The sequence below is a fragment of the Corvus cornix genome, chromosome 4 (assembly GCF_000738735.6).
Source record: "Corvus cornix cornix isolate S_Up_H32 chromosome 4, ASM73873v5, whole genome shotgun sequence".
Classification (NCBI taxonomy): Eukaryota; Metazoa; Chordata; class Aves; order Passeriformes; family Corvidae; genus Corvus; species Corvus cornix.
The window spans coordinates 25893658-25919281 of NC_046334.1; the positions used below are offsets into that span (position 1 = coordinate 25893658).

The following is a 25624-nucleotide window of genomic DNA, read 5'->3' on the forward strand; positions in this document are numbered from 1 at the left end:
GTCCTACCTACCTAGTAGCAATCTCACTTACAGAATACATACACACACACACACATATATGGCTGCATACCTTGTAAGTGTTTAGGCTCCACTTTCTCACCAATTCCAGTTTCTCCATTGCTGGATTCTTTACTTCATCTGCTAACAGAACAGGTCCACTCTTCTGCTGAGCTCTGCCCCCTGTGTCAGACACAAAGCAAATCTTCAAGGCCTTGCGTCTGGGCTTTTTGTTTGTTTGTTTTAAGGGTAAGTAGCAGATATGGAAGATTTGTGCAATTGCAAATCCAAAAGCAGAACAAGATGACAGTATGAATTTAAATGAAGAAGCAGATTTTTCAAATCAGTTCCAGAAAGAAAGACTTACTTTAAAAGTGATATAAAATGTATGTATATATCACTATTTCATGTAGTAATAGGCTGAATTAAGTGGACTGAAAGCTTAAAACAGCTTTTGAGACATGTTTATTACTTAATCTATGCTTAAAAACTCCAACAGTTGAACACTCTTTTGCATTTAGTCAATCTAAAAGCCTGTTTACAACCTGAAGACCATTAAACAACAACTATTGGCATCCTGTTGTCATGAAGTACAGAGTTTTTAGATCTTTTCCAATGAAAGTCATTCTTTCCAGAAGATGTGTTCAGCCAGTATTTAACTTACTTATTTCAGTTTTATTAGCTCATTGTATTAGCAACAAATAATTCTACAAACCAGGAGAATAAAACCAGCAGAGAAGAGATTGAAAGCAACAAATTAAAATACCTAGGGCCAATCACCACACAATTTGCCACTATCCAGCATTTTCAAGCTAGTAGATCACGTGGATTCCATGTTTCAATTTTGCAAAATTCCTAGTGTCCTAAATATTAAAAACTGCTAAGTATCATCACTTTTTAAGCAACGTTTTTATTTATTCATGTACATACTCATTTTAAGTACTCCTGCTTCTGATCCCTACTGCTACTTACGGCCACCTTAGTCTTGCCAAGTTATTTACGTAAGCAAGAGTTTGGAAAAAAGGTTATACCGATGCCCCAAGATACTTCTTTAGCATCAAGTTCTGCTGTGCTCTTTACATCTTCAACACGCTGTGCAAACATTAAGTAATTAACCCTCTCAACATCCTTATGAGGTAACTGAGTTTTCTCCTTTTATGCAGGAGGAAACAGACGAAGATGTTAAGTAATTTGCCCATAGGCACAAAATGAGTCAAGTGGCAAAGCCTAGATCGGGTGTTGTGCATTCCTAATGGCCACCTCCACAGTCTATTGCAATATGTGACCATTTGGGCAAAAAATGCTAAAAGTGTCAGCTTTAACCTAAATAAAAGATTTTGGTCACTCCTATTTTATCTACTGTTTGTTATTATTAGGATTAGTTATAATTTTAATTTTATAGAGTAAAATCAGCTTAGAGAGAGGAAAGCAGAGGTTAATTTGTAAACTGCTGAAGTCAGAAGTGAGAGCCACCAAAATCCCCCAGAAATTTTATTTCCAACTGATAGTAAATCAAATAATTAGAAACGTGGAGGGGTTAGTACACTGTCAGCAGAGACAAGGGCGTTATCCATTCAGTGCTTCGATACCTGTGGGAATAATTAAATCACAACCTTGTCCAGCCAGTCTGCTAGCTGCTGCACTGCTAGGAGATATAACAGATGATTTGGGTGATGCTGACGAACCTGAAAAGCGGACATTTAACCATGAAAATCCATCATCCTCCCTCAGACGTGAACATGCACTCTTACAGAAACACGTTTCCAAAACAAAGAAACATCTGCTTCAGCAGCTATAGAAGTATTCACAGAAAAGTTGTTGGAATTTCTGATGGAAATGCTTTTTAGGAGGTGCATCTCTCCATGTGAACTACTCCAAGTTTTCATGATTTAATCTTTTTCATGATTTAATCTCTACGTCATGACGACATTTTTTTTTTTTCTGTAAGAGCAATCAAAATACAACTGAGGGGCTCATCAGTTAAGTACAAACAGAAAATTCCATGGAAGATGGTTATATAACAATCCACAGCTGAAACATTCTTTTTCAGGTCTAGGTAGCGTTCACTCTGCATTGTCACTGAATGGAACTTAAAGCATTAAGAGGTGAAGTAAGCCTCAAAATCTCTGCCAGTTTCAGATACACTTACTGACACCAGCTCTTAAGTCTGTATAAACAGGCAGCAATAAGTTATCCTGAAGATCATACAAGTCATTAGCTGTAAACTCATTCCCAAAAGAAAGATTTTACAGCACTTGCTTTTTCCCTTAAAAAAATAAACAAAAAACCAAACAAAAAACCTCAAACCAAAACAAAAAGCAACTAACTTTTAACTAAGTGACCTGCACTCTGTGTGCTCTCTAAGCTGTTTTAGGATTATGCTTATTATGCTTTTCAGAGCTTTGCCACTCTTTAGCAACAGATAAATCTGAAGTGGTATCCTTATGGAATTTTCAGGATTTAAAAACCAAGTAAGCTTTTCCTCTATAGTGACGACCACCATATTGGAGGGGGGAACATTTACTGCTTTCGCTGATAAATTCCAATGTACTTCAGGGCTAACAGTGTGATGAGGGAAAAGAAAATCAAACCTGAACTTGGCAGTTTCAACAAAATTTAGTTATCAGTAACACCAAAAACATCATTTAAAGTAATTGGATCAACAATCAGCTTTAAAACCTTCCACAGAGCACTACTAACATGGGGTAAATAAATCCAGTGATTTGGATCCAACTGCACAGAAAAGATGAGACAAAGACAGCTAACTTGCTGTGTCCTTCTGTAGAGACACATTGTGTAAGAGCTGCAACTGAATTCACCCAGGCATAAAAGTTTGACTGCAAGATCCTGCCTGAATCATTTCAGCAAGCAAGCCAAAACAAGCAGTTAAAAAAATCCTTATCATTTGACAGAGTATTAACACAGACTTATGCATGCTTCATCATTCAACATCGCCCAAATCTGAAAAGCCCTTCCCCTCCAGTACTGTCTACTTTGCATTCAAAAATGAAGCCCTAATAAGGACACTCAAACAGACGACAGAATTTTCAGAAATAGGGCAATCATTCAACTTTTGTTCATGGTTTCATAGGAAGCCCTAGCTTTTACCACTTTCTCTGATTTTGTTAAGAGCATCAGGAAAAATCTGAAGAAAATATCCTTGGAGAAAAACTGTGATATCTAAAGTGTCCAAAGCTCATAATTTGTGTACAGAAATTTCCACAGAACATTTGCATTTCAAACATATTAGTGTAGCTTGAAAAATCTTAAGACACTTTTCCCTTACAGACTAATACAATTAACAGCTGGAACAGTTATCCTGCCAATAGAATACAAAAAGGCAGGAATGGTGAGCAGTTTGCCATCTGCTCCAGTTTTTAGCTAGATATTTTGCTAATTTCAAAGGCATAAAGAAACACAGCATTCACTTTGTAATATATGTAAAGTACAGCATGTAAATCAACTGCATTCATAAGCAAAGAATTCTACCAAACAGGAAATGAAGCAAAATGTAAATTAAATTTATGACTACAAAGAGACTTATTTTCACAGCTGCACATTTGAGATAATTTTAAATCTTTCCAATTCAGAAACTGTCCAAGGTACATAATACATTAAATACCATTTGCCCATACAATATCATGGTATTCTATTGCTTTTAGACTGGAAACAGTGACATTATTGGCTTATTTATCACTTTGCATTTCTCATTGGTTAATACCACATAGATTCTCTAACAAGAAGAATCCCACTTTTTAATCTACCCTAGGTAAGTGAAGTGTGTATCAAGAAATAACTAACTCTCCAGTTACGTTTCAAACCAGACCAATAACCTGCAAAACCTAAAGAAAACTTCAACACAATGTAATAGTAAAATTCTTCAGCCTGACACCAGTTCAAGGTGCCCAAGGCCTTCCCTTCCTGTAAGGGCAGACCAACTTAACACTGAGTAGTTTCCTTTAGTCCCTTGACAGATACTACAAGTGCAGTATATATTCTCTATTTTAACAACCCAGCTACCAGAGAAGATAAACCAGTTGTCACTAATGCAAATCTCATTGTGTACATTTATAAAAAACCGCTCAAAGCAGCTACAGAACATTGTATTTCTGACCATTTAAGAATATGCCTAAAGATTTTAAATTGAGAAATACAAAAAAAAACCCATTTACCTTTACTTGGAAACTGTCCTGCCTCAACAACTCCCTCTTTGGCACTGTCAAAGCCACGAGATGTTATTTTGGTTTCAGAAAGTCCAAGTCCAACTGGTAACGAACATTTCAAGTCCTGGAAAATATATTAATAAAAACGGAAATTTAATGATTTAAAAAAAAAAAGGATTGAAGTGACTCAAAAATATTATAATGCAGTTTCAGCAGCTCTCAGACAATCAATTCTGCCTTTAGCCTCGAAAGAGTCCTTGCTGGTGTCACAGCTTTCTACTGCTATGCACAAATAAAGCTATAAAAAAAAATATAAATGAATGAGAAACACTATAAGTATAGCCTGAGTATTTATTCTAGAATTTTTTGTTATACTGATGATCAAAGAGAACTGCTTCTCTCAGAGAAGCAGTTACCAAACATGTGGCCAGAAACATCATGTTATGTGGTCTGAAGCTGGTCCAAGCAACCATATCAGTTTAATAAAGTTTCCAGTTAAAAACTGACAGGGGTGCAGAATGATGTAAGATTATCAAGCAGAAAACACCTTACAAACCAAAAATATGGAAGCAACTATCACAATGTTGAAAATATTAAAAAATCACTAAGCAAGAAATAGCCTTAAAATTCATAGCATCCTTATTTTTTACAAATAGCACATGAAATCTTTTTAGTATTTGACATGGGGAGTCATCCAGAAAGGCATCACTTCAAAAACTTCCTTCTGAGCACCTATTCTACAACATAAGTGCTCAGAGCACAAAGTTGCCACTTACTTTTGTTTGCTTTGGAAACTCCTTCATTTAAAATTGCGTGTGATCACCTAGTTTAACTTTTGAGGGCTAGTTTAACTACTTCAACCAGCTCTCAAGGAACAAAAATCTTCACTGAAACGCAACACAGGCCTAAGAATCCACACACCACAGCTGACATACCATCCTACTGCCCATTTTTGCTATCTTACCTACCTCTACAAAAAGCTCCCCACAGGTTTCCTGGACCATACTGCCAGCGATCTAATTGAAGTTTAAGCCTCTGGTGTTATGGAATTAGACATGGTGCTTTAAAAAAAGTTCAGGTTTTAAAGCAATTTAAAACCATTAATTAATAGAAGGAAAAAGTGAGTGAAAAAGTACTATAAAAGTGAAAGCGAAAAGGTAAAATACAGTTACAAAAAATAAAGCATCAAGAAATCAGAACACTGTCAGCATCTGGAGTCAGGTACTATTTTGTATCCCCTCTGCTTCCATAGAGAGGTAAAAAAGTGGAAAAAGTATGGAGGACCACTAGAGAAAAGCTATACATAACTTTAAGATGTTTGTGTCTACACACATGTAGTAACTGTTTATGATCCATACAATGCTTCTAATTGCAAAAAACCCACAACCTTTAAAATCTAATCCATGTTTGACCTATTACTGTAGTCACTCAATCCACAAACCAGAAGCAAAGTAGTGCATAAGAATGATACTGATACTGCCTAGAGGCTCAGATTGTCAAGAAGTAGTTTTGGATCACATCCCCCCAGATTTCTTTAGATGTCTTCAGTTTAGGACAAACACCTGGGAAGAAGAAAAAAGGAAGAACTACAAACACATGAATTCCAGCAAATTCATTTTTCCATGTGAATTCCAGGAATCTTGCTGACATCAAAAACCCAGCATACTACTGCAAAGAGCAACCAATTCCTACAGCCATACTTTCACTTACATGAACAGGCCACTTGATAACAGATTATGCCATATTTGTGTATCTGAAGCATTATACCAAAAAAAAAGAAAAACAAACAGCAAGAAAAACAAATAGTAGTCACATGCAGAACCTGATCTCACAAATTAAGCATATCAGAACATTGGATACATACTGGTTTCAGTCTTCACAACTGACTTAACACTGGTCTTCCATTTAAGTACCCGCAGTTGGTGGTACGCTGGAAAGCCTTTGCTTCAACTTAGTTTAGCTAACAGACAGAGGCCATTTAGCTCAAAATGTAGCAAGTCACTAGAATGTGAAAAAGCAGAGACACTTGAAAAAGGATAACCAGATTGCAGAGAAGATGCACTGATTTCACTAAAAGGACACAGCGTGAATTATTTTTTTCCTGAAGGCACCTTGGCATGTTGTGTAGTTTTCAGAAATATCTAAACCTGGAGCCAAACAAATGTAGACAGCTAACCTCCTTAAGCCTGTTTGCAATAGGAATCTAAGCAATCAACTGTATTTAAGGTTAAAATGCAGAACATCTGCTTTGTACAGACAAAAGTTTGTATCTAAACCTAAGCAACTGCACTACTTCCGTACACTCAATGTAATTCTCCTTTGAAGTTAAACACAAGCTGAAAAAACTATAGAATTAAGTAAATCAAAATACAACGCATCCATCTCTTAAATAAAAACTTGATATTTGGATTATGAAAATTTTAAACATCTACAATTGTGTATATATACACACCAGAGTTTTTTACATTAATATATACATATGTATATGTATACAAACACAGATTTGTTCGAAGAGATCTACTTTTTTCCCCACTGTCAGAAAGGCAAAGTTCAATGTAAAGAAAGGCAAAGTTTAATTCAAACCTCTTTTTAAATACCTATAAACCAGTTCAAATATATCTTTATGAAGAATGATATTCTTACGTATGGATTTTAAAAAAAACCTTTACCATTTGTTGATTTGTACATGACCAGAATGAAGAAAAAGTCAGTGATTATCAAGATAATACCTTTTTGTTGTTTACAAACATGCAAGTTACTGTTCAGGGGAGACACATTGCTGCATGTAAACTACATTTTTTAATGTCATTCTTGCAACTGATTGTGCTTGCTTTTTTTTTTTTTTTACACAAGCTTAAATAAACAAAAAAGATGGCAAAAAGTCTGTAAGCACACTGACAAAACAGTTTATCCCTTCAATAACTTACAAAGACGGATAATTTAGAAACACTGCACAAAACGTAACACTTAAGGGAAGGTATGACTGTACTTAATGTTTGAGTGGTAAGAAGACAACATAAATAGCTTTCTTTTTTCTTCCCACTAAAAGTAAGTTTGCTGTTACAACACAGGAAGTGAGGACAGATTTCCCTACTACAATATGGTGATTATATTTTGACAATGTATTGCTCTTCTAGCTAAGTTTAAGATTTCCCCCCTTCTTTGTAAAAGGTAAATTCAAGTCTTTAGAATTGATCAAAATTTACTGATATATTTCAAGTCCACAGATCTATTAAGGGATCACCATCACCAAAAAACAAATAGAAAAATGCTTCATTAATAATTTTCACTTGTATGAGGCTGAAACCATATTTATGCAATTATCATCTAGCACAAATATTTTAATATTGTAACTTCACTGAGACCCAGAGCCAGAGGTACAAAAAAACCACAACTCAGAAGATTCCCAAGTTAAAAGGTTGCATTACCTATCCCATTCTCAGACATTTGGCATGCTAAAGGCTCAAAGAAGCAAAGGCATGAAATACAGCTACACAGAATAGCTGCAATAGCTTAATTAGGTCTACTCAAGACAGTTCAAACCTATATGTCATAGAACATTTAAGTCACTTTAACCATTTGTTAAAATCCAATTTTAATTACTTCAAGTCACTATATTACACTAAACGTATTTTAGTCAGGTTAGCCTTATTTACACAACTCTATTATGCAGATCATCTGATGAACCAGTATGAATTTTTGACATAGCAATCCTGTTGAGACAGTAGACACAGCAAAGAAATCGTTCCGAATGCATGTTCATGAAAAAATGTTGGCTGAATTACAAGACTATTTCCACAATGATACTTCCCAATCATGCTATCCATAATAATCCAAAATGAAGAGGGGGAAAGACCAGAATTGTATTGTTTCTCCAACAGCAGAAACCAACCTAGCCAAAACTTAATTTATTGAAGCTTACTTAACTGAGGAGGAACTAAGGAAACAACTAATAGTAATGCATCACTAAGCATTAACTTCTGCTTAGTACTAGCAGGAGGTTTGACAGATACAGTTTTACTTGCCTTTACTACCTTGAATTAAGGTATTCTTAAAACCTCACACCAATGGCTAGTTTAGCAGGGGAGCAACTAATATCAGACTAATCACATGCTTGTTTCTTTTTTAATGGTGGATGACATTTTAAATAAAACTACTCAAGTTGCCTTCAGGAAAAATTTACAACATATCTGATTGTAAAGTTCAGTTTAAAGTGTGATTACAAATCCTATGGAACAAAAGGTTACGTAGATAGACACAACATCTATCCAGTGAGATACATGGGCTCTGAACGTTAACTTATCAAAATCACATGCAAGTAGAGCTCCTTGTACATATTCAGCATTTTCTTCTTCTCTTTGCCCCATTACATCACTCAGTTCCTATTTTCCATCAATTAAGCCACTAGACCCTCACATCAGTATAAATTCAACATAAATAAAAGGGAGGAGACCTGAAGGCTTCAATGTTTGATGAAGTGGCAAAGAACAGACGAACACATTTCTTCTACTCTCCAATACACTGCTCTTCACTCAGAAGACCCTTTCTACTACATCCCTTTTGATTTACCTAATGTCATACTACAATCCAGTTTTAAATTAGCTTCCCTTCTACTCTCATCATTAACACACATATTTTTAGTTTTTCAGACTGTATGAAGAACATTTGACTTTTTTATCTCCTCAATCCAGTTTTCTAGAACTGACACAGTTCTAGAAATAGATTTTAAATCAGATCTACATTAATTAAACTATAATTACCCAAAGTAAAAACCTAACTATGTCATTCAACATAGCAAAACCTAATAGATGAACTCAGACCAGTTCAGTTCAAACTCAGTTGCAGGCAGAATGTGAGTGACAAGGCTGGCATTTTTTTTCAGAAGGCAAAAGACAAAAGAGAATTGACCTTATCTATTTGTGCAGTCTGGCGATAAAATTACAGAACAAGAAAGTGAACACATGCACTCAGATTCATCAGATCTCAGACCTTATTTCGTAATTCTGGTAAGATAAATTGAAGACTCACAACAAAGTTCATTATCTTTTGCATCCTGAAGTTTATTACTGGTATTATACACATGCTTAACTATGATTTTGTTCCCATAGGAGTACAATAAGAACCACGAGAAGAGGCAATACTAAAAATGAAATTAAACAAATTCAGGCTCAAACTGATAAGAACATCATATAGACTTTGTGCAGTACTTTAAACGTAACAAATTGCTTACAGCTGCTTGAGTATCTTTACAGGCAGACCAAACTGTTTTCTGAAAAATTTCGTTTATTCCTATGCAGCTCTCACACTATATGGCATGTTACTGCATATAGGAATAACAGCAATAATATACTTCCCTCACTCCTTCTACAGTCCTCAGCTCCCAATCCCCCCAGTCACATTAAAACACCACTGTGCTAATCACATAATTACAATAGCACGGGAGGAAAACTGGGCTCTAGAAGTCAGGGGTAAGTGAAGTAAAACAAGTGAATAACATAAACCAGCTAGACTTTTTTGTATGTTGGGCTTTCTTACAGAAAGTAGTAAGAAAAACTTTTAGTTAGGAAATGCTGAAGTCTCCTGTCTAACAAATACCCAAACATTAGTGAACAGTTCCATAGACCAAGTTCTTAAAGCTCAAATGAGATCCAACAGAGCTTGTGGAGTTAAAAAGCACTATGTCAAGCTTTTGTGTAATGAAAGAACATTGGATATATGTTCCAATGACGACTGAAGCTACAGCTTTTCAGCTTTTTTTAGTAAAAGAGTTTCCATCCATCATTCGGGCAGGACAAAACTTGTCTGAATTCCACGGGCATGTCTTACTAGAGAATTAGAATGTAGCAGCATATTTCTGACAGAGATTTTACAGTTAGGGGAACACTTAAGTTACCTTTTAAATATGCATTATACCAAGAAGATGCATCAATTAGTGCTATGTCACATTCTCACAAGAATGGAACTAACATGCTTCCTTCTGAACTGCCATTATGACAATCTATGCTCTCTGATGTTCTGAAAAACTAATGGCAATTTTCTTTAAAGAAGGAGCAACCTTACTTGTTATTTCCAGGTAAATACATTTGCTCTGCACTGCCTTGCAAAATGAAATACTTCTCATGCTTGAATGCCTATTAATACTGCATTGGTAAAACCCAAATATGTATTTTCACGCCAGAGCAGCTTATGGACAAGGTCTGATGGAAATGCTAAGCACAATGCAAGTCTAGAGGAAAGTGCAGTTTTGTAATTAAAGAATTCTAAGGAAAGGTTGCACAAATACCTCTTACTCAAAAACAAATAATCAAAGCTGTTCAAGTCTTTGTGGCAAAATAGCTGCAGAACACCAAAAAATACAGAACAAGTAGTATTTTATTCTTTACATCTGAACTGTACAGCATCTAGATGAGTATTTCCCTGATCATAAAAATAAGGAAGCAGGAAATTAAAATAACCTTATTCCCCAGCTTCCCAAGAAGGTGCAATCAAAATCAGCACACTGGAGTGCCCTAAACTCTACTGTGGTCACATACTCTTACTGAGCACTGTGGTAACAGTACAAATTATAGTGGTCATGGTTTCTTGCCCCTTTCTTAAGTGACCTTATAAAAATCACTACTTGGCTTGCCATTTCCATAAGCTGATATGAAAAAAGACCCCAGAAATGTTGTGGTACAGTGCACACTGCTTTAGGTTAAAGCAAAAAATTACCTGGCAAGGAAAAAAAGAGAAAGCAGGCATTAAGCATTAGAAATAACAAACATGAAGCAAGATGAATAGAAGCTAAATATTAGAATTTGAGACTAACAGATTAGTAAACAGACCTAGATGTTAGTTCCAAGAAGTTTATTTTCTTTGTTTTGTTTATAAGAAGCCTTGATTATCACATATTGAGTTTAGGTCACACATGCAGGTGTGAACTTGTACAAGACAGTTCAAAAAAATAATTGAAGTGCACTTCTTCATTGATCTCAGAATAAGCACTGCGAAAATAATTACAGCAAGTTCAAATATGCTTGCAGAGTACAGGTTTTTCTGCACTTTGAGCAAATATTTGACCCATTTTTGTCAAAGTAAAGTTTCAGAATATAGTGGACTCCAAGCCAGCAAAACGATTAGCATGCAGGAAAAATCTACTCCAACTTTTACATATGGCCATAGACAGAAACTACCTTAAAATTCCAACTTTACACTTTGACTAAGCAAGGGCCCCAATGCAGTCATTTGCTGTACATAAGTGTTGCAAGCATTGCACTCCAGAAGCAATCACTACATAAGAAAAAGGTAACTTAGACAGCAGCCAAGTCACAGCAGCAGCAAGGTCATCAAGATTAAAACTACTAAGTCTGTTTCCCTACTTTGAGGTGAACCCAAATTCATTACCACTTCAAGATGCATTTCCCAACGTTGTCTCCCTAAACACACATCCTCATAGAAATGTAGTTTTAACTTCATTTCATGAAACACTCTGCTAATTTTTACATTACGTCACTGGTAGATCTTAGTTGAACAACAAATCTTATGAAGGCTCCCCTCGTCTAATCAGCATTTTAATAAAACAGAATAAAATGTTGAAGTTCTGCTGAGTATTTCTTTTAAGAGTAATTCTGCACTGCAAGTCAGTATGGAACTGTTAAAACTTAAGGGCTTTCCTTAAAATCTAAGCCTCTGCACATATCAAATAAACATGGACAATTAACCGGCCTCCATACTTCCAAACGAAAATCCAAATAAAAGGAGCCCGACCCCAAATTCCACACGCTGTGCCGTAGCGCACTCTGCTGGATGCCTGAGCACGAGCAGAACTGATCGTTCACCTGCACCAAGCTGAGGGGGAAGAACTCAGCATTTGCCACTGCCAACGTGCCTTTTGTATGGAAAAGATCACTGCAATATGCAATCACACTGTGTTAGTCAGCTCTGACAATAATCTATGTGCTTCAAAGGAGTTTCTTCAGTAAACCTCCAGAAAACTATGTCAAGTGAAGTCTGCTGTGCATTGCATTGTGTCTTGGGGAGACGTTGTGATGTGTATCCCATATCGCTGCCCCATGCCCAGGAATTCATTCTGTGCCCTTCTATGCCTTTAAACTGAGCAAGAGGGAAGGGAAGCACCCGGCTTTTTTTTCTTTCCAGCCAGCTTTCGGCAGCTTTTTTTTCCTCAGCTCCTTTTCCTTCAGAGAGTTGAACTTTTGTTTTCCTGGGACTTCAGTTTTCTTTTTTCCTTTTCTCTCTGCTGGACTGTTTCAGCATCAGAATACATTGGGAGAACTTTCCACCGAGGCCTTGGCCCTGGAGGTGGGCCCACCACCTCGTCCCAGCTCCAAAGATGGGGAGAAAGAGATCTACGGAAGGACGCTGAAATTTTCCCAGGTTTCTCTCAGCAGATCGAGAGGTTTTAATATTTAGCATCATTATCCCTTTTCCTGTGTGTTTGTTAAATAAATAGTTTTTATCTCTTTCACTTTCCTTCAAGGAAAATTTCTTTTTTCTCGAACCTGGTGGGGGAGGGGTGGTTATAGCCTGCCTTCTCTCAGAGGATGTATTTCTAGATTTGGCCAAACCAGCACACATTGTAACTTCAGCATTTCTGATAACCGTACCACGGCAGACAGCAAAGAAAATTCTTACCCTGTTAAAGCTGTGCTCATGAGAATCTTCCAGCTGTCCGTTGCTAGTCACAGGAATTTCTGCTGCTGAATTTTTGGGAGATTCTTGAGCCATTGCACTTTCCTATAAAAAGAAACAGGTTAGCATTTGTCTTACATTTCCAATGAGTAATCCATAAGAAAATATTTGATGTATGGATTTCATAACAGTTGATTTTATTTCAAATGCCAACTGGAAATAGTCTGATATACTCAGTCTGTATATATTTATTTAATCACATCCTCGAATCACAATAATACTCTAGCACAACTCAGTCAGAAGTAATTTAAAGTCTCCAGATTTAAGAGAAAACTAAAATTTAACCCATTGGCATTGGGGGAGTAAGACACAAATGAGACATGTGGGCTCACACATATATTTTACAGGCACACTTGAGCCTTAGAGTAGTTTTTGTATCTCAAAACTATATTGAGCTTGGCTAAAAAAATTGTATTAGTTATTCATAAGCAATAAATACTAAAGAAGAGCAATATGTTTAAACATATGTTGCAAGAAAAGCAACAACTCCAAACTTTAAAATAAATTCAGTTTCTTCTTATTTTACCATAATACAGTGCCACCTTCTGACTAAACTGTTGGTACGCAACTCTTCATGCAGTCAACAGCAGCAAACCTGAAGTGAAATGCAGAAGCGCCAAAAGAACTCAAAAGTACCAATAGAATTCAAAGTTAGTTTCAAATGCAGCTGCATCATGAACAGCAGCAGCAGCTGTGACACCACTGCTTTCAAATACAACCTAAGGTAGAGCCTAGAAGATATATTCCCAGAAGAACTGCACATCATTTACTGCACATCATCTAAAGAGAGAAAGGCAGCTTAACACTCTCCAAAATTAAGAGGAACTGAAAATTTCATCCCTTTCAAAAGGCTACTCCTAACTCTGCAAGGCAGGTTCATCAGTCACATAAAGTGTAAACAGTAGAAAAATTAACACACAACCAAGTTTGTTCACTTAGATAAAAGTTGTCTGAGGTCCTCAGACCAGCCCATACACTTGTGCAAGACTGGCAATACAAGGTATAGCATCAACAGATACTTGAGAATAGGTACTCTTCTACCTCAAAAGCTCTTAAATCATCAAACTGAACCAGCTTTTTTCACTCCAAAGGCCAGGAAGAGGGTCAGCCTGAGATCAGGATCTGAAGTACCATCAGCTTCTCCAACCACATGTGAAGCTTCACAGACTATCAATATAGAAGGAAGATTCTACTGGTACATACTGAGCATCACTTGCATCATTCTTAATTGGAACATCTTCTGGCATACCCCCATTGCTAATATTTCTTCTACTTTCACATATCACCACTTAATTTACATTAGTGAGTCTGATTTCCTTTATTAGTTTTGAGGCCTCTCAAGACTTTTTCTAACTAGTCACTGTCTGTGGGCTCCAATAAATGTACTTCTACTAAAGCACACCAAAAGGTCTATGCTTATTTCATGAGTTAACTTTTAACTTTTAAAACAGTTAATTTGTTTCATTTCATAGAATATAGAATATCCCAAGTTGTAAGGGACCCACAAAGGATCATCAAGTTCAACTCCTTGCCCCTCACAGAGAGCTCCTATACAACACCATTAGATTAAATGGTCTAGTTACTGCCACATTACATTTTGACTTGAGAAATCTGTCCAATAGCTCAAGTTTCTTAAACTTGCTCTAAATCTCATGTGTGCTTAAGCTCTGAGACTGCTAAGAACTATACTTCTACTTGACACAGTCAAGTGAGGTATTTTTCAAAATGCTTGGCCAGTCACAGCTACTTGCACAATACAGAAACATTAGCATAGGCCATGTCCTGTTCACAGCTATTTTTGTTCTTCTTTCTGCAATTATCAGAGAACACTGTGCAAAGGGAAAGTCCTCTACTGTCAAGGGGCACTTTGCTAGGGATCATAAACAAAACTGCATCTCTAATTAAAGGAAAAACAAATACTTGACTTAGGTGCTTTTCAACAAGGATCGCAAATAATTTTGCAAGTATTTACATTGATATATTTTTATGCTTTTATTCAGAGATATCAAGCTCAATGCATATGCACACATCTCTAGTAAATACATATGCCAGAAAACAAAAAATCATCAGCTTCTCTGGACAACTAGAAGCAATTCACGTATTTTTTAGGCACTGCTAGTTGAGTCAGACCTATATATCTAGTTCAGAGAAAGCAAAAAATTACTTGGCAATGTCAGTTCCATGCTATGTTTGAACTACAACAATTTCCTATTGCTGAAAAGAGGACATTTCACCACTCTACTTTTCCAGTCCCTACCACTGTGCATCACGTCCCACTCACTCACCTGACTGCAGTCACCACACACAACTCACTAGCCTGGCAATAAACCTTTTCACCAGGTAATTTTCCAGTTTCAGCGAGTTCAATCAGTTTGCAATGAGGTCAGACAAGCACCAAAGCCATGAAATGAGCAGCTGAAAACAGGAAGTGGGATAAATTGCTAATTTGACTCAGACATAACAAGAAATGACTGTCTGCATTTTAGTCAATAGTTTAAGCTTGCACTGCTGTCAAGAACGAGTCCTTGCCCTTTGCCCCCAGCTCTTCCCCCCAGCAGCTTTCACCATCCCTTCACCTCCTTCCTGAGCCAGAACAATGTATTTGTACAGCAAACAAGATTCTGGAAACACTGCAGGTTAAAAGAAAGCGACCTATGCTCAAAATGAGGATGGGTATTTTCCACTCCCATCAATTCTCCAAAGCAGGCACAACTCCAACACTTGCTCCTTTGAAACAGAGCAGGTAGTAATGCAGTAAAAAAACTACTTTCTTTGAAGGAGAATGAAGGACTGCCCACAGCATCAGCTTACTTCAGCAGCGCAGTATCTCAAAATACTTTTTCTGACTGTAGGCTACTGCCAAATCCAGAAGCCATTTCTCTTTTCCTCTGGATGTGTGTTCCTGTAACTTCACACAATCATGGTAAGGTTATTCATCTAAGAGAAAACTAAACCACCAAATCACATTCTGTTTCAGCATTTCTGTTGAAACAGGGAGTATGATTCCTGAATCAAGTGTCTCTTTGGCAAGTGCAGTCCACAGCTGACTTAAACTAAGCATATGAAGAAATTGGTTCCTCAGAAAAAAATTTATCATATGTATAAACAACCTAAAGTAAATCTAAATAAGTTCCTAAATTTGTATTGATGTATTAGACATGAATGACATAAGCACTACAGAAAAACATTGTGTTTCAGATGAAAGTTTTATTTTGAAAAAATAGTATCATCCTTTAGTAACAATCAGTATTTTCTTTGTACATCTCTGTTTACAAATATCAGATTTGCAAATACGCTAAATAGCTGTGGAATCACTATTCTGTTTTTGCTGGAAGTTTAAAAACAATTCACTGTCACTGCAACTCCAATAGTGATAAAGTTAGCATTACCTTTTTTCATTTTTACTCAAGAACAGTCAGGAAAATGTTGACTCTGTCTTTCTGAAAGAGCATCCCAAACACACCTGATTAGCTAAATAATATTGGGAACCTTAGGAATTTGTTCATAATTCTAATAGGTCACAGACCTCTCCACAGAGAAGGGGCAAACTATATCTGCTCCCAGGGAAAAAAAGTCACTCCTTCAGCAGTAGATAGAATACCTTGTTATACTGAGGTTACACAAAGATTGCTGCCCTTTAAACACCAACCCTTTCTTCCTGCAGTACTCACACATTTCAGACTCCTCCTGCCTCAATCTATTCAATTTACAAAACAAACAGTGCAGCACAGCAGCAGGCTACTGGCTGAAGTAATCCTTTGCTACGAATTAACTGGACTGTTCTTAATGGTGTCTCAAAACCAACCCCACCCATTCAAGATGCTGTGCACAAACTCATATCCCCATACTAACAGCACTGTGCTATGCATAGCAGAATTTTTGGGAGTCTGAAACTTGTTAGGATTGGTTGATTTTACACTATTATAACTATCACCCAATCACCTCAGAGCCAGACTGGACCTCTTCTGCAGCTGGATGAGATTCATCAAGTGTTGTGGATTCACTGCTGTGTTCTGACATACCTGAAAACCAAATAGGTTTGGCATGCATTAATTAAAGTGAAAGGAGCTGGATGTTGCACCTCATAGAAACTAAAGCAGGCTTTCAGAAAACATTTCTTTTACAAGTTCTGCTAAAGCAAAGTGAAACCTCCTTCTTTTGACGGTGACCAGGTCTTTAGCTCTCCAAAAACGTAAGAGGGATTAGGAATACAGTCTAGTGTAACTTCCATTGCCAAAGCAACCTTTCCCCATAGACAACTAAGCTTGCAACATAAAACCCTGGAAGTCAAACAAGGTTCTTCAGCTGATATGTATACTGTCACCTGCAACAATACACTGACTGTATCCTACCACTGCAAAGATGACCATTTCATTAAGACATAAGATTTATCCAAACATTGCAAGATTATATTGGTGCTAAGCCACTGAAACCTATTAAGCTGTTAAATCTGTTGTGTTTACTAGAAACAGAATCCCTTTCATTTTAGTCTCAAAAAGATCTCAGCTACAGAGGCAATGGAAGACTTGCACAAACTTGCACATTTCTTGCACATGTGCAAGAAATCAACTCTGAGTATAGTGATCATGAAAGATGAATTACATACCCAGTTTTAGCTTAAGTAAGAAAAGTATCTAAGTTTGATTTCAAATAGCTGGTAACTACTGGTGACACCACAATTCACTCAGCTGTTTGAGAGGAGGAGACAACCAATCATTAAAAATTAATCAAACTGTCAGTATTGCATATAATCACACATGACTTCAGTTCATTAAGTCTTGCACCATTTCATACATGTTCAGACACATACCAGATTAAGAAAAATTATAAAGAGATTACTATTTGTGTTTATATTGTACTTCAAATTCTTAAGCTATAAAACATTCTAATTCAAGCAAATAATTAATAAGGTAAGCAGCTCACATAGCAAGGGAAATAAAATAAGGACACAAAGGCTGAGAAACGGAATCACCCAGATCATCTAGATAATATTACACTGGATAACCTATTACTTTGTTTTGGAAAACGAAACATGTAAAATAAGAGATTTTCTACAGAAAAACTGTTCATCCAGGGTTATCACTGAATGAAGTTAGATTTTTCTAGGAGCAATACAAAATTCCCTTTGAAGTAATTAAGAAATAAATTAAACATATACCTTATATAGCTTTCTTAATTTTTCAAATTTCTTTTGAACATGAAAGACTGTACAGCAGAGGTGCTGTTTGCCCACATGGTCCTGTCCAAACTCTCCTTGTGGCTGAAAACAACCTCTGTGCTTAACAGCTTATTTCTGAGTAGCTAAAACAATTACATTATACAATAGAAGAATAAGTGTGATCTCCTTGTTCTACTGGTTAAACAAAAAGCTAAATTCATCTTGTAGTGCAGCCTTCATTAAGACAATCTGTTCTTCAGTGTTCCTGGAGTTACATTTGTACATCGCATACAAGCTTACATACCACGGTAACACTGTTTTAAACTATTAAATGCTATAGGCAAAAATATTTTTGATAGATTTAAGAACTTGTAATAACCTAATCTAGAGTCAAGAAGCATCTCACAAATCCATATAGAAGACACTGCATAAAGGCAAGTAATTAATTTTTTAAAATCCAAATCAATTCTCCATTTGTGTTAAATACTCTTCCATCATTAATGTTTTGTACAGTCTCTTTTCCTACAAGTAGTGCCAATGCTTTCGACACAGCTCTGCAGGATCACACTGTTCAACTTTAAAACACAAAAAGGTGAAAAAAATGTAGTTTAAAGGTGGCTTTCATAAAAAGTTCAACTGCACATTCTAATTTAACCACAGAATTTCCTGGTTTCTACAGCAAAAAAATGGGGATGTAAACACCAAATACTGGATGAAAGGATGAAAGCTTTCTATACCTTCACCAAGATTCAGAAGTGAAGACAGTCATGTGAAATTGTGGTAATCACGCCATCTACATACATGTATCATTTAAGGTTCCAGTGCAGAACTGCATACACACTTTTGCATCTCTGTAGCTCTTGCAAGTGCCAGGCAAAGGGCTGTTCTTTATAAGAAGCTGCTAATCCCCAGTGCAGCGTGGATTCTGCATTATCAAGGGCTTGGTTTGTTTCTTCACTAAAGCAGCCACAACTTTAGAACACATTAGGTGACTGGTATAGCAGGACATTTGCTACCATCAGCTGCAATTAGAACAAGTCAAAGAGGTTCTACTTGGAAAAAAACATGCTTGATCCATATTCTGACAAGAACTGAAACCCCGTCCATATCTCTCCTGACCCTCTGGGTTTTCTTTTTCCCTACTATACCAATTCTGCAAATCCACACAAATACTGCACCACAGTAGAACAGAGGACACAGAATAGACTAAGAATCATTCCCCCCATGGTGAAGCTACCTTAAATGCATACTGAATTACAGCCTCAGTAATTTTAAGTTTTGCTCACCATAAATAAAACCACACAATTTTTAACTCCTGGGGATTTAGATATCACTTCTTTAACTGGCAAAGTAAAAATCAAAACAAAGCAAGAACTTACAAACAACATAGTAAGCATCCTCTCAGATGGAGACGTCAAAGACATTTAACCATTTATAATTAATTGTTATAAGAGCATGCTTATGTACTTTTCATTAAAAAGGCAAATTCATATTTGCTTATTCATGAAAATATGAAGTAAATGTCATCAACAATAATTTAATTTTGAGTAAGAAGTCTATTCTTCACATTCTTACATCAGTTAGGTAAATGATTTATGGTGTCAGAAATAAGAACCATGGGATTCTCAAGAATCAGATCTGCTTCTCTAAGTAGGATGCACTGGCTCCTTTGCTTATTTTTCTCCTAAATTAATTGCCAATAAGGCATCAGCAAGATATCTTCTGTCTAAAATGAAGTTTATTACACACTTTTATTGTTGTCTTATTACTTAACTGCATAGACAAAGAATATGAATTTTTCTAACACTGCAGAAAATTCCAGTGCTCATGGAAAAATAATGATTTTATGGATGTTTTCTTAATTTCAGTTTCTAACTAAGAACACTTCCACTAATTCTTGTCAAGATTGAGATCAACCACTTTTTAAAAAAGACTGTAAAGAGCTGTATTAAACACTTCCTGCTGCAATCACACCGTAATTTCCTCTTCAGGGTCTTGAATTCCCTGGCTGTTCCACTTGCAAAATCTAGTTATGCCTGAGAGTTACAAGATGTGATTGGAGACAAAAACTGGAGAACAGGGCTGCTGCTGACTTTCACACTCCCCATGCTTCGTCAACTTGGCCCTAAATGCTTTAATGCTCTGCTCATCTCCAGATTAGCTAAGCCATGGACTCCCATTATGGTTTCAACTTCCACCAAACCAGAAAAAAGCAGCTGATCAAGATACTGCCTCACCTTCCAGTTTTCCCAATCTGACACTCTTCTGTGTTTCTTATTCCTGACATTTTAACTGCATGTGTACATACATACATACATATGTAAACATACACATGACTCAGAAAGTTTTGGAGTTGCACTGATCAAATAACATCCTTCTCCAGCCCTGCAAAAAAAAACCCTTCTGTTATCTTGTCCAGTGAATCAATTCTTAGGTAACAGAGCCACCGACTGCAAAGTGATAACTCCTTGCTACCTTTTCCACCAAGCATAAAAAGCACATGTTAGACACTGAAACTACATCCTGAGCTGGATGTTCAGAACGATCCCCTTCAAAGCCTTCCATGCAAGATGAAAGGCTATTAGGGAGTTTCAGTTAAAAACAACCTATTAGAGAGGTACTGTAAGAAACACTGGAAGAACTGCCTCTAGTTTGCAAACAATACCACATGCAACACCTGCTTGTCACACAACACCAAAGCGCTTCCATACTTTAAGAACAGTAAGCAAAACACAAATTGGCACACTTAAAACAGTAATTGCCAGGGCGTGGAATAAGTCCCAGGGGCACAAAATTTACACAACATCTACAGTTTTCTTCCTCCACCAACACACAGCTTCCCTTTCTCTCTCGTGGAACCCGCCTGCTCCCGAGCTCAGGCGCTGCCCTCCCCGTGCGGCCGCCCAGCACCCCCGGCGCGGGGCCTACGAGCCGGGCCGACCTCGACCCGCTGGGCACTGCCGGTGCCGCCGGGAGCCCGAGAAGGGGAGGCCGCTCCCGTGGGGTGACACGTCGGACGGGCCGGAGCGGGAGGCGCGGCCCGGCCCTCCCCGAACCCGGGCCCAGCGGCCGGGCTGGCCCGGCCGGCCCGTCCCTCACCTGCCGGCGGCGCCGCTGCGGCCCCGGGGGCGTCGTGCTGCGGGGGGCGAGAGGGCAGGACGGAGGGAGGGAAGGGGGGATGGAGGAGGCCGGGCAGGGCGGCGCCGGCGGCCCCTCTCCAGCTTTATTTTCTTCCTTCTCCGGTGGCAGCAGGAGCCGGAAGCGCCGGGCCGGAAGGGGATGACGGCGGCGGCCTCTCTAGGCTGTCATGTCTATGGTCGCAGCCATGGCAACCACCGCCAGCACCGCCCGGGAGGCTGCTCCAGCCCCGCCGAGTGCCGTGCCCGTGGGATCGGGCCGCCGGCTGGGAAAGCAGCCCGGAGCGGCAGAGCAGGAGCGTGCCTGCCCGGCTGTGGGCGCGGATGAGCGCGCCTGGGAGACGCTGCTCGGTGCCATGGCAGAGGCTCTGCCCGAACCCTCAGTGAGGAGGAAGAAAAGCATATCTATCGAGGAAAAAATTGACATCATAAGCGCTGTGGAGAGCGGCAAGAAGAAGGCGGACATTGCAGCCAAGTATGGCATCAAGAGGAATTCCCTGTCTTCGATTATGAAGAATAAGGAAAAAGTTTTGGAAGCCTTTGAAACTTTACGGTTTGATCCTAAAAGGAAGAGACTGAGGACTGCTTTTTATGCCGACCTGGAGGAGGCATTGATGAAGTGGTACAGAATTGCACAGTGCTTGAATGTGCCGGTCAATGGCCCTATGTTGCGCCTCAAGGCGAATGATTTTGCCCAGAAGCTTGGACACAGTGATTTTAAATGCAGCAATGGCTGGCTCGATCGTTTCAAGTCGAGGTATGGTTTAGTTTTCAGAGCTCAGCCTGTAGAAGCAGCTGCTACTGCTACAGTGGATGCTCCAACTCTTTGGTACCAAAATGTGCTTCCTTATTATTTAAATGATTATCAGCCGAAAAATGTGTTTTATATACAGGAGACTGGGCTGTTGTATCAGATGTTACCACATAACACGTTTGCTTTTAAAGGGGAAACTTGTTCTGTAGGTAAACAAAGCAAAGAGAGGATCACTGTAGTGGTGGGTACAAATATGGATGGCTCTGAGAAACTCCCACTGCTTGTTATAGGAAAAAACAAAAGCCCACGCTCTTTCAAAGATGTGAAATTGCTGCCAGTGGATTATGAAGCAAATGATAGGGTGTGCATGACTTCAGGAATCTTTGAACAGTGGATGCATAAACTTGACGACAGATTTCAAGCACAGCAGCGCCGAGTGGTGGTTCTTGTTGATTCTCTCCCAGCTCACACAGAAGTAAAGAACCTGAAGTCTGTCAAATTAGTGTTCTTTCCTCCAGACTCTTCTTCATGTATACCTATGAAAGAAAGGATTATCAGAAGTCTGAAGGTTAAATACAGGCACTGTCTTATCAAAAGATTTGTTGACTCTGTAGAAAGCAATAAAGAGTTTATGCTGACCCTTCTTGAGGCAATTGAGATGTTGTACCTGTGCTGGAGGGAAGTAACACCAGAGACTATTGTAAAAAGTTACAATGGAGCAACTTTCAAATTAGAAACTGAGACAAATGATAAGGACAATGAGGTTGAAAGTGATTTTGATTTGATTGCACATGCACGGGCAGCTGGAGTAGAGTTTCCAGAAGGTTTGTCTTTGGAAGAATATACAGCTCTAGATGATGGCTTAGTAACTTATGAAGTGCCCACAAATAATGAAAGGATGTGTGCCAAAGAAAGCGCATCAGATAAAGCTGAGACATTTGTTGGTGATGAAGATAAGGATGAAGGTGATCGACTTCAGGGAGCTGAACAGCCTTTACCATCCAAAAATGAGGCTTTGAGTGCTTTAGATACACTTAGAAAGTTTCTCAGAAGTCAAGACACAGATGATTCTCTTTACGATTCCCTAGCTGACTTGGAGAATTTTATTCAACATGTAGCATGTGAATAGATATTTTAGTAAAGTGGGAAAGCATGTAATTGGAAAAAAAAAGAAATTATATAAGCAAAAAAGATAGGCATTTAATAACAAGCATTGCTGAAATGTTCTCTGGTATATTTTGCTCAGGTGCCTAGATGTATGTAACAAAATAATGAAAAAGGGCTGTGAACTGAAATTTTCCACAAAATCAGGAGCAAATAACACATTTGAGGTGTAGAGAGGGAGTAAGCTGAACCCTTAAAATGCTAACTCTAGTAAGTACAGTGGAGGCAAAAGAAATTCTTTGAGCAGTTCGGTGCACTCAGAATAAACTGTTGACTGCTTTGAATTCTTTCTTCAAGGAGAGACTAGCACTGCTATACATCAATACACCAGTGGTTTTGGGGTTTTGTCAATGGAGTAGAAAATATTTATCACCCTGGTGCTTTTGATACATAAACACAGAATTTAATAACACAGAAAATACATGCTTAAATTCTGAGAAGTAAGGCATTTTAAAAATAAATATTTTTCACCCTTCATCAGGAATTCTGGCCATCATTTACTCTTGCAGCAGATGATGAACAGCAGAAAGTTACTACAGCTTTGGATGTGTTGTTTTGTTTTCTTAAAACAGCTCATGTGTGGCTTCACTCGAATGGCATAATCATTTATCCAAGAGTCAAAAGACAAACAAACCTTTACTTAGTCTCTGAGGAGGTCAAAAAGGAAGGTTATTCTTTCGCTTTCCACCTTTTTGGTGCATGGATTTGATGTAGGTCTTTCTGTGTAGCTCCGTGTATTTCTACAGTAAATTCAGAAAAAAAAATCAGTATCTACACTAAAAACCTCACTGAGCTGTTGTTTTATTTTCAATACTTGGAGGCTTTGCTGTAGGATTCAATGCACTAATGTGGTTTATCACTACAAGTCCCATTAACAGGGCTGCTGCTTGCATGATTGCAGTGTGAAGTTGTGTAAATTGCAGTACGTTTACATATCTTCGAGTATGCATTTCAAACAGAGTAATCATATCAGAGCCAAAACCCACCGTGTATATGACCTTGTGGATTTTTTCAAAACCTGTTTTAAATCGTTTCCATTCTATCAATTTAATTTTTTTCAGAAGTTAGAGATATTAATTTTTCTAATTTAGAGGAAGAAGAAAATATTTTATGGATGCCCTTTAGGCAACTTGTGTAATAAAGAATCTATTATGCTGTGTATAATTAAACCATGAGAAAAAAATCGCATGCATATGTGAATCTATGGTTTTAAATAAATAGTTTGGCTAAAGCTTTGTTTACTGTTTTTTTCTGTAGGACAGTTTATCCATTTATGAAATAATTGCAGAAAATTTATCAAATTGTTGGAAGGTGGCAAAAATATTAGGGTGATTTGTTGAAAAAATGCTTATAGCTGTATGAATGTTTTACTAGACCCCCTACCAAAAAAACCCGACAAACTTCTGGTTTCTTGTTGTGAAATATCTGATGTGAATTCCATCCAAAGGATATTCTGATTAAATAAAAAAATTCTGTTGAAATCCCAATAAATAAATTCCTACATGGAGATTTATAGATTCTGTGAGAAAGGTACTCCTCTGAATTATCTCTTCTAGGTATTTATTACTTTAAAATACAGATGCACGGTCTTTTAAATTAAGAAACTCTGTCACATTTGACTTGCTTAATACTTTAGAACAAGCTTATGAAAAGTACTTTCTATTCTGATTAAGCTTATTTGAAGTTCATATTAGTCCCACAGAGATCTGTAGATAATTTTACTGTAGTAATCTTTTGATTTGAAATCTATTTCTTTGCAACAGCTTCTCCTGCTAAAGGGAAGTTTAGGGAAAAGTTGCTCTTATCCATATACTAAATGTGGAATTTGTTATGATTTGACTCCACGAGGCCCTCACTGGCCCGGGTTCTGGATAAAGACTCTGTGTTTCCTTCTGAGAGAATTCAGAGTGTTAAAGTGATGGATCTGAATGAGAAAGACAAGCGGCAAATCTTGGTTAAACAAGAGTTCACTCCACAAGAAGTGTAGTTTTTGCAAGAAGAGGCTTAGAAAATCAGGAGATGGGAAATAACGTAGTTAGCTGGAAAGGAAGGAAGTGAATTACTGACTGTTGTCATACTCCCTCATGAAAACAACAGGAAGGATTTACTAATTTGGCCTGGACTTTGAAGGTGAGTTGTGGAACTTGCTTTAAAAAACATACATCGAAATCCTGTACCTTTAGAGAATATATGACTTTTTCCTAGCCTCTTAGTTCATTTTGAGAAACCAAGATAAAATGCACTCACTGAAACTGGTTCTGTGAGACAGATACTATATTCTAACACTGTAGCTTTCAAAATTATTTAGGAGCCCAAACATTTCTCCTCGCTCGGATTTTGGTCACATTTATAGTGCGAGAACGTGAAATCCATTCTGAAGTTGTTGCTGTTTCAGGTGTTTGTCACAGGGAGATGCGGACTCCCAGATCCAAAGTGCTAATACTGAAAAAGGAAGCGGTGCTCTGTGTAAATGTCAGTTTAGCCTGTGCACACAGTTTGAGCTGGAGATTTCTTTACATTGTCTGGGTAAACCACCAGCCTTTTTACATCTGGGGTGGTATCT

General features: G+C 37.8%; 2 protein-coding genes across 8 annotated transcripts in view; one reads left to right on the forward strand and one right to left on the reverse strand.

Moving 5' to 3' along the window:
- The window catches only part of ARFIP1 (ADP ribosylation factor interacting protein 1), a 41304-nt gene extending 20073 nt beyond the window's left edge, over nucleotides 1-21231 (reverse strand). Inside the window, exons 1-6 of one of the 7 annotated variants that reach the window (XM_039550947.1) lie at nucleotides 21106-21231; nucleotides 16791-16870; nucleotides 12792-12893; nucleotides 4170-4284; nucleotides 1611-1682; nucleotides 71-180 (exon numbers count right to left, since the gene is read on the reverse strand). In XM_039550947.1, the coding sequence (XP_039406881.1) occupies nucleotides 71-180; nucleotides 1611-1682; nucleotides 4170-4284; nucleotides 12792-12893; nucleotides 16791-16868 (477 nt within the window). In that variant the 5' untranslated portion in view covers nucleotides 16869-16870; nucleotides 21106-21231. Of the gene's footprint in view, nucleotides 1-70; nucleotides 181-1586; nucleotides 1683-4169; nucleotides 4285-12791; nucleotides 12894-15133; nucleotides 15264-16790; nucleotides 16871-18743; nucleotides 18762-20243; nucleotides 20263-21105 lie in introns of those variants that run through there. The other 6 variants (XM_039550944.1, XM_039550946.1, XM_039550945.1 and 3 more) reach the window with 6 other exon arrangements.
- Nucleotide 21232: 1 nt separating this feature from the next.
- TIGD4 (tigger transposable element derived 4) lies at nucleotides 21233-24292 on the forward strand. Its single transcript, XM_010411795.4, has one exon. The coding sequence runs from the start codon at nucleotides 21314-21316 to the stop codon at nucleotides 23024-23026; it is 1713 nt and encodes a 570-aa protein (XP_010410097.3). The 5' UTR covers nucleotides 21233-21313; the 3' UTR covers nucleotides 23027-24292.
- Nucleotides 24293-25624: the final 1332 nt, after the last annotated feature.